General features: G+C 46.7%; 2 protein-coding genes across 2 annotated transcripts; both read right to left on the minus strand.

The window, feature by feature from the left end:
- Positions 1-626: 626 nt before the first annotated feature.
- On the minus strand, positions 627-1,634 carry LOC123447012. Its single transcript, XM_045123566.1, has one exon. The coding sequence runs from the start codon at positions 1,119-1,121 to the stop codon at positions 756-758; it is 366 nt and encodes a 121-aa protein (XP_044979501.1). The 5' UTR covers positions 1,122-1,634; the 3' UTR covers positions 627-755.
- A 1,160-nt stretch (positions 1,635-2,794) lies between these two features.
- Positions 2,795-3,558, minus strand: LOC123447013. Its single transcript, XM_045123567.1, has one exon. The coding sequence runs from the start codon at positions 3,289-3,291 to the stop codon at positions 3,082-3,084; it is 210 nt and encodes a 69-aa protein (XP_044979502.1). The 5' UTR covers positions 3,292-3,558; the 3' UTR covers positions 2,795-3,081.
- Between the last annotated feature and the right edge of the window lie 5,985 nt (positions 3,559-9,543).

Raw genomic sequence — 9,543 nt, forward strand, 5'->3', positions numbered from 1 at the left:
ACATGATCTGCTGCCGCTGTTTGCAAAAGTGGAATGGTTGTCTTGCTCCTGCGCAAGCTTTGCTTTGTGACTCAGTTTGTGAGTCTGTATACTTTTGGAATGCTTTTCTTTTGGACTTGCCCTTGTCCCTATCTAGTTCAGTTAGTAGTTAGTGAGTAGGTGTTGCTGGTTTTCGCCACACGGTGAGTTGCACGATGACGGGTTTTCCATCGATGCTTTGAACTCGTTTTTTTTCCCTTTTTGTTTCCTTTTTAAAAGGTTCCCTGAACGATATATTTTTGTTATGTCAAAGTAATGGAAAGGGGTAGAAGCCTTGTTAAAAAAAAGGTTGACTATACAAACTAGGAATAGGAATATCAAATAATTAACATGGTACATTGAATCCTAAAAAAAAAGAGAAAAAAGAGGGCAGACATTTGTTGATTACAACAATCGCAAACATATGTATGTAGCTCTTCAAATAATGATGAAGAGTTTCCAATGTTTTTTCTTTTGACAAACGAAGAGTTTCCAATGGACTAGTTACCTCTTTTTTCGCGCAAAACATGCACTAGTATATATATTTTCTTTTTGCGATGGTATGCACTAGTATACCTGATCTCGCGTATGCTGAAAGAGTAAGAAAATGAAAGATTTATTTTCCTTAAGAAATGAAGGAAGAGTACATGCATGTTGATCGAGTATAAGTGAAGGCAAATTACATCCATGTGAGTTGAGTACACCATCGATTCGTGGCGTGAATTTAATGCGGAAACTTAATAGGGGTTCAAGAAGGCGTGTGGCACAAGGCTATCCTTGAAAATATAGCAGTAAACCGATTTGTCATTTTCAAGTTGTATCTCCTTTACGATCCTCTTGTCGGTAAGATGGTAGAGCGTCGGGTACCTTGACACAAAAACGACGTTGGGCACGCCGGTGGCCGTACACCAATCTGGTCGAGAAAACCGCGGCGGCAGGACGATCCGGAAGCGGTGTGACCAGCTCTGGTCGTCGTCGTAGTCCTCGAGCACCCAGAGCTCCGTGGAACCTCCATGGAGTCCAGGGGCCGTCACGGCTAGCCTACCGTCCAGCTCCAGGAGGCAGAGATATTCGTTGCAGCAGTGATCCGCCGGGCGCGACATGAGCCGGAAATCCTCGGACACCGTGTCGAACGCCAGGATCTTCTGGGTCCTCCTGGCCAGAGGATGGATCGTCCAGTGAATTTTGCCCCTATGGTGGGCATAGTGGTTGATGAAATAGGCGAACTGGTCTAGGGCTAGGTCTAGACCGTCGGCCACTGGTCCGAGACGGCGAGGATGTTGTTTGCTGGCGTCGGCGTCGTCGGCGGCGAGCGAGTAGACGTAGTGCGCCGCCGACCCAGCTGGCTGTGGTTCATTGGCGAGGACGAGGAGCCGGAGCTCGCCGGACGGGGCGTGGCGGTAGAAGCCGCACAGCCTGATGAAGCCGGGGCAAGAAGGCGGCCTCAAGTCCAACCTAGCCGCCTGCCTGGTCACCGGGTTGCACACGAACAAAACGGAGCCGCAAAAACTGCGATGAAGGGATTCCTGGAACAGCAGGAGCCCGTCGCAGCAACCCAGCAGGTCGCTGACCTCACATTGCTTGGGGCAGTGGAGTTGGCTCAAGTCGTCGACTTGCAGTTGCAGAGAGAGCGGGATGGTGTCTAAAAAAGATGGTTTGCTTTTTGATCCGACGAGCAGCTGGGCGGGACGCCTGTCGGCGTGGGCGGCGAGGAACGAGGGGTCGGTGGCGATGCGGTGCCACGCCTTGCACACGGCCCGGCAGCGGAGCACGGAGACGGGCGGTAGCCTCAGCAGGATCTCCGTTACCATGTCTTGGGCGTCCAGAGTCGCGTCTCCGGTAACACTTTCCTCGCCCGGCTGCATCATCGGATCGATCGTCGTCTTGTAGTATTACTTACTTTCCTCGTAGTATTTGTTTTGTTTTACATACATATATGTAGACGTGCAGTCGCCTTAACCTGACTAGTTTGTCCGGTTGGTTTGAACTGACTTTCCAGTGGGAGTCCGATTTGAACTGACTTTCCAGTGGGAGTCCGATTTGAACTGTCAGCGTGTGTCGGTTCGAACTTGGAAGTGACTTTGCAACGTACTAGTAGTAGAATCCGATACGAAGCTGCTTTAATCGCATGGGTGCGCCCAAGTTGCTGACGGGCCATGGAAGCAAAGGGGATCCGGTCGGTGGGAGCACATCACATGAGCCGATTCGGTCCAACGCAGCTTATGCGGCAGGGGAGCCGGGGCGAGCATGACCCACTCAGATGAAAGAGTAATGCTACATCTACGTAAATGTTTACGTAAGTTTACGGAATAGTCTGACTTAGTAATCATTGATTAGATTAAGAGGAGGATGAAACCCACTTACCCCTGAAAATCAGGGGGATTAGTTGGAAGGTTTAGTACTAGGACTTAGTAGGATCCGCGAACTGCGCAAAGGGGGTGACGAAACCTACTAGTGTAGGCAACGGGCAGCAGATTCTGAGGGTTAACCTGTGCTGCTACCAATCAGTACGTACCCTTCAACCGGGAGGAGTTCAGTAGTACAACTGCAGAGTGCACGCAAGAGAGCTGGAATGGGTTTTGTTCTTGCCTTATATTCTTAATGCCGTGCCGTGCGTTCATTCATATAACTCGGAACACATAATAACTTTTTTCTAAGGAAGAAGGAGATATGGTTTGAAGAAAGTAAAAATAAAGGAGAACAAGCGTGAATACGAGATAGAGTAGATAAATTAACACGTCCAAGGTTGACTCAAGGGAGGAATCACAAGGGCAACTGCAGCAACAACAACATCCATCCTGGATAAATTTTCATCCCAGAGACAGAGGCAGAGACAGAGAGTGCACGGCAGCCAGCCAGCCAGCAATCTCAAACGAAATCCAAGGTAAACAACAAACCATATCTGTCTCTCTGGTCACCTCACCTAAACGAAGAAGACAATACAAGGTAGGTAGAGTACTCACTACACAGTACAATAAAAACGGTAAATATCAGCCAAATACAGCTTCATGCGCATGGCGGAGCCGGAGAAGCGATGTTTGGCGAAGAAGAGCGGGGGGTTCTTCAGCCGGCGTAGATGTGGACCCCGATGGCGATGAGGAAGATGGTGATGAGGGCGAAGTAGATGACGGCGTGGACGAGGATGGCGAGGCCGCCGGTGTGCATGCTGCCGAAGGCCACGATCCGGCCCTGCGCCGGCAGCTGGAACAGCAGGCCCGGCGTCAGCAGCACGAACAGCACCGTCGCGATCACCACCGGCCCCCAGTCCGCCATCTCCGCTCCCCTCCTCCTGGATCTGCTTGCTTGCTCGCTCCTAGCCCTAGCTAGCTGCACCACAATACCTCTGATCTCTGTCGATTCAAAATGGGGAGCGAGGAGAAGAGTAATGAACTGGCAGGGAAGCAGTTGGGTTTAATAGGGGAGGGCACGGGCACGGGCTCGGGCTTGGGGAAAGGTGTAAACGGTCGGCGGAAGGATGGGGCGGGCCACGCGGAGCACCCATGGAGGCACACGGCGACACGCGAGCGTACTACTCCGGTGAGCTCGGGCTCCCGTAGTGTGTGTATGTGCAGATGCAGTGGGTGGAAAGGCTAGCTACGGGCGGTTGGCATCGCCACGTGAACGTCTCCGGTTCCGGTGAGTCAAGTCCAAACCCGGCCGTCGGCTTGGCTTGGCTTGGAGTTGGAGTATGTAAGCTATAGATGTGCGTATTTGTTTGTTTGTTCCTCGTCGATCTGACCTGGGACGTCGCGCGAAGAAGACTGTAGTGTCACGTGGTAGCAGTAGTATCTGCCATTACTGTCCACTAGTGCTCGTGCTGTCGGCTCGGTGAAATCCAAAATCGGTCGCTGCGTGTGGTCACAAGGTCGATGAAAAAAAGGATCACAAGAAGAAGAAGGGGTCTGACAATGAAGCCATGAACGAGCGGAAACCATTTCTTTTTCTTTTCTTTGCTTTTCGTTGTGCGGCGCTTTTGCAGGGGACGTGAAGGAAGGAGGATGCTTCCGTGCGGAAAGGAGCAAAAACAAGGAAAAAAAAAATCTTCGGTTTCTCACTTTGTCTAGCCAATGGGGGAAGGAACATCTTTCCTAACAGAAGCACGAAAGGAATGACCGGGACATGTTACCATACGGACACATTTGTGCCGCCAAACAAAAGACCGACACCATTTGACATTTTTAGGTAGTTCGTTCATTCATGCCGTGCCTACTCATGTTTTTTTTTTACCGCCAGCGCTTGCAACTATGCACATCGAAAAACTAAATACACCTGTCCGTTGAGAGCAAATACAATAAGATACAGTCAGCAGGATGTAAGAATTACAATATTATATTTTTACTGAATTGGATGAAAGAGAAGGAAACAGACTCTTCGTGAAGAGTTAGCTCTAGCACGTGTTCCTAGGTGCTTTGTGAGAATGAAAGGTGAGCCATATATGATAAAAATAGTACTCTTTTACAGTTAACTATTGTACAAGCTAGCTATAAAGTGAGCTATAAGATGGCTAATGGTCAGCAGTTGGCTATACTATTAACCATGCTCTGAGAACAAGTACAATAAAGCAGAGTCAGCTGGCTATAAGGAATAAAGTAGTATATTTTTGCTTAGTTAGCTATAAGATAGGCTATAGATGATATGCCATGAGCTTACAGCCGACAGCCGGCTCTACTATTGTCCTTGCTCTCACAGGTAAAGTGTTGGAGGGAGGAGTGGGTGTAATGCGCGGTAGTATCGATTTCTGTTATCGGAGGGAGGAGTGGGTGTAATTGGGAGTGGATGGGGGTATGATTTGATTATATACGATATTCGTTTACAACCCAACTTAAACATGTGCCTTCGTACGTAGTGACGAATTGATCATAATTTAGAGGTTACTCTTTTTTGGTTGAACCAGCCCATCAGGATTCAAGTCCTAGACCTCGGCCCTCATGCGCGCACTAGTGTTCCAGATATAGATGCCTTTGTCAATGCAAAATATTGTGTCTGCTTAATATCTCGGAGATACTCATATAATATGGAGTGTGCAGTGAACCAACCTGTGATTGGATGGTTAAAGGGATGGTGGTATCCTCACTCCACCAAGGTTCAAGTTATGGTGCTCGCATTATTCTTTGATTTATTTCAACGATGCACATTAAGTGGGAAGAGACATTACCGTCAACGACGAAGCTCCTACGATAACTTCATAAATCTTTTTTATTTATTTCAAAAGTATGCAATGACGTATCATATTTTTATAGAAAGTAGAAAGACATTTATAAGAAGCTCGACCCGGATGCAAACATTCGACGGCTAAGTACAACTCCACAGAACTCCTAACCTACCTAAGCTAACTTCTCACAAAACATTGTAATCCTCCAACACCCATTCCTGCGTGTCGCGAGTCGGCAATCTCGTCTAACACCATATAAGATAGTGTTTGTGCAGGTTTCTGATGGTCTAGCTTGGTGAAGACTATGACATTCCTCTGCTTTCAAAGTGCCCGTGCCATAGCGGTGACCAGAGTGTCGAAGCCTCTTTTGATATGACCGGTGAAGTTAGCCCTCTTTCTCACTCACCAGTCGCATAACGTGTCGGTGTTCGTGGGGCTATGGGTGTTGAGCCCAAGTATGTCAGACATCTTGTGGCATACCTCCAGTGTGTAAGTGCACCATACTAGGATGTGCTCGATGTTATCCTCCGCTTGCAGACAATATAGCAACCCGAGGGTTGATCCTGAAGTCCATGCCTCGCTCGTCGATCCAAAGTGCACACTCTGTATTGCAATGCAAGACAAATGAAGAGCTTGCATTTGAGTGGCGCCCAATTCTTCCAAGTGCAGTCCGTCGTGGGTGATCATGGAAGGTTAGAGCACATGTTGGTGTAGACTGATTTGGTCATGTACTCGTCGGTAGTCGAGCATGGCCAGCAGAATGTGGCAGGCCTGTCCGGATGTCTCGCCACCATGTCAATCGCCCAAACTAGATGCATGCATTGCATCATAAACGTGAAGGAGTTCTTGGTTTTGCAATCGTCCCGCTAGTGACCATTCTCCAAAGCATGCTGATAGTGCGGGAGTTTATCACTATTGTTTGCACCGAGGCTACAATCTGAGGGGCGATGTGAGCCGCAAAGTAGTTGTGGATCCATTTGTCTTGCCAAAACAATACTCTCCCCTGATCCCAGCTCGATGCTTACTAGTGTATCAAACACAAACCTAGCATCCTTGTCCTCAATCATCACTAACCCTTGCCATGGTCAGTGCCGGTCCATCCTCTTTAAGGCTAACCATTCCCTTCTAACTTCTAGTGCAAGAGCTTGCACTTTCAGGTTCTTGATGCCCAATCCGCCCATGCACTTAGGCCTGCAGATAGTGTCCCATCGCACTAGGCATTGTCCATCGTGTACCTTGTCTTTGCCCGCCTAGAAGAAGGATCTCACCCATTTGTTGATGTCCTCGAACACCCACTCCGGTGCATCTGTTACCATGAAGTGGTGAATAGGGTTTGCGGTGATGATGGACTGCACTAACACCAAACTTCCCGACCTCTGGATGAGGCCCCGTTGCCAAGCCGGGACACACCTCTTCATTTGGTTGAGCAATGGTTGAGAGTCAGCCCTCGTTAAGGCTCTGATCGCCAACTGAGGCCAATGTATTTGCATGGGAACTGTGCCATGGTGCAATGCAGCATCTCAACCATGCATTTCCTATCCTCTTCGTCCCATAAATTAGAATGGCAGACGATTTGTGATAATTAATACGTATCCACAAGTCCTCTCCGAAACCTTCAAGCATAGAGCAAACCGATGCCAAATCCTGGGTAGAAGGCTTGATGAACATGGCGACATCATCCGCGTAGATCGTAAGTCTTTGGATCGCCGAAATTTCATTGTCGAAACTGAGCACACCTATCTCCATGGCTTTATGAACTAGCTTGGTGAGAATATCCATAGCGATCACGAATAGGAGAGGCAAAATTGGGTCTCTGATACGTATCCAACGTATCTATAATTTTTGATGGTTCCATGCTATTATCTTGTCAAACTTTGGATGTTTTGTATGCCTTTTATATCTTTTTTGGGACTAACTTATTAACTCAGTGCCAAGTGTCAGTTCCTGTTTTTTTTTCGTTTTTTGACCCTTTTCAGAGGAGGATATTAAACGGAGTCCAAACGGAATAAAACTTCCGAAAATATTTTTTCCGGAACAGAAGATACGTAGGGGAATTGAGAACCAAGGCAAGGTCCACCAGGGGAGGGCACAAGCCCCCTAGGCGCGGCCAAGGGGCGCGCCTAGCAGGCTTGTGGGGCCCCTGTGGCTCGTCTGCCCTACTTCTTCCACCTATAAATCCCCGAAAATACCAAAACCACGGGAGAGATCCACGAAAATACTTTTCCGCCGCCGCAAGCTTCTATCTCCGCAAGATCCCATCTGGGGCACGTTCTGGTGCCCTGCCGGAGGGGGGATTCAGACACGGAGGGCTTCTTCATCAACACCATTGACACTCCGATGATGTGTGAGTAGTTCACCATAGACCTTCGGGTCCATAGCTAGTTGCTAGATGGCTTCTTCTCTCTCTTGGATCTTCAATACAAAGTTCTCCATGATCTTCATGGAGATCTATCCGATGTAATCTTCTTTTGCGGTGTGTTTGTCGAGATCTGATGAATTGTGGATTTATGATCAGATTATCTATGAATCTTATTTGAGTTTATTTTGATCTCTTATATGCATGATTTCATATCCTTGTAATTCTCTTTGAGTTGTGGGTTTGTTTGGCCTACTTGATCTATGATTCTTGCAATGGGAGAAGTGCTTGGTTTTGGGTTCAGACCGTGCGGTGACCTCACCCAGTGACAGAAGGGGTAGAGAGGCACGCATCGTGTTGTGGCCATCAAGGGTAAAAAGATGGGATTTATATCTATTACATGAATTTATCACTCTACATCATGTCATCTTGCTTAAGGCGTTACTCTGTTCGTCATGAACTCAATACACTAGATGCATGCTGAATAGCGGTCGATGTGTGGAGTAATAGTAGTAGATGCAGAAAGTATCGGTCTACTTGTCTCGGACGTGATGCCTATATGTATGATCATTGACTTAGATATCATCATGAATTTGCGTGGTTCTATCAATTGCTCGACAGTAATTCGTTCACCCACCATAATATTTGCTATCTTAAGAGAAGCCTCTAGTGAACACTATGGCCCCCGGGTCTACTTCACATCATATTTTCAGCCTTACACTTTTACTTTGTTGCACTTTCCGCCTTGAGATCTCACTTTGCAATCAATCTTGAAGGGATTGACAACCCCTTTATAGCATTGGGTGCAAGCTCGTTTGTGTTTGCGTAGGTACTCTGGACACTTGGCTTGATGCTCCTACTGGATTGATACCTTGGTTCTCAAATTGAGGGAAATACTTGTTGCTACTGTGCTGCATCACCCTTTCCTCTTCAAGGGAAAACCAACGCAAGCTCAAGAGGTAGCAAGAAGAATTTTTGGCGCCGTTGCCGGGGAGGATCAAGTCAAGAATAGTCTCCCGTCAACGTGTCAATTTCTGGCACCGGGGATTATTCTAGGTGAAGCTTATCCAAGTAAGTGTCGCAAACTCATCTCTTGCATTTACCTTTTTGCCTCTCGTTTTCCTCTTCCCCACTTCTGAAAAACAAAAATTTACAATTTTTTTTTGCCTTTTTCGTTCGCCCTTTTCTTTCGCTTGTTTTCTGTTCGCTTGTGCGCTTGTCTGCCTGCTAAGACCTGTATGGCCCAACCAAAGGAGTATGATGCTTACTACACAAGGTTGGAAGAGATTGAAACTAGTGTTAAAGGTTTCATGTCTACACAATTTGATTATAATAGCTACTTCCGTAGAGAACTAAGGGAGCAAAATTCTTTTTTGGCTTTTACGAATAAAGAAGTTGATGATATGGCCAAAGAATTCCTTGCGCTAAATTCTCAGTTTGCTCGTCTTGAAAAATTGGTAGTCCAGATTTCTGATAAACAAGTTACCTTAGTCAATAAAATGGCTGCTAAACCTGAAATTTGTGATGAGAATCACGAAGATCGTAAAGTGCTTGGCGTGACTCCCATTGAATCCTTGTTTTCTAGTGTCAAACCTAAATGTTGATGGGGCTGGATATGAATCCACTTTGGTTGAAAAACGCCCCAATGATTCGGAGTCTATCTATCTTGATGCTAAAAGCATTGAAAGTGGAGTAGAAGATATCAAAACTTTGAGTAGTAATGAAACTACTACTTTGGATTTCAAGGAATTCAATTATGATAATTGCTCCTTGATTGAATGCATTTCCTTGATGCAATCCATGCTAAACTCTCCACACGCTTATAGCCAAAACAAGGCCTTTACCGATCATATCGTCGATGCTATGATAAAATCTCTTGAAGAGAAACTTGAGTTGGAAGTTTCTATTCCTAGAAAACTTCATGATGAGTGGGAACCTACTATCAAAATAAAGATCAAAAACTATGAATGCAATGCTTTGTGTGATTTGGGTGCTAGTGTTTCCGCGATTCCAAAAT

Source organism: Hordeum vulgare, chromosome 4H (assembly GCF_904849725.1).
Source record: "Hordeum vulgare subsp. vulgare chromosome 4H, MorexV3_pseudomolecules_assembly, whole genome shotgun sequence".
Lineage (NCBI taxonomy): Eukaryota > Viridiplantae > Streptophyta > Magnoliopsida > Poales > Poaceae > Hordeum > Hordeum vulgare.

What these genes read in the sequence shown, in the direction of transcription:
- LOC123447013 (XM_045123567.1), bottom strand. Translation starts at nt 3,291, where the DNA reads ATGGCGGACTGGGGGCCGGTGGTGATCGCGACGGTGCTGTTCGTGCTG.
- LOC123447012 (XM_045123566.1), bottom strand. Translation starts at nt 1,121, where the DNA reads ATGTCGCGCCCGGCGGATCACTGCTGCAACGAATATCTCTGCCTCCTG.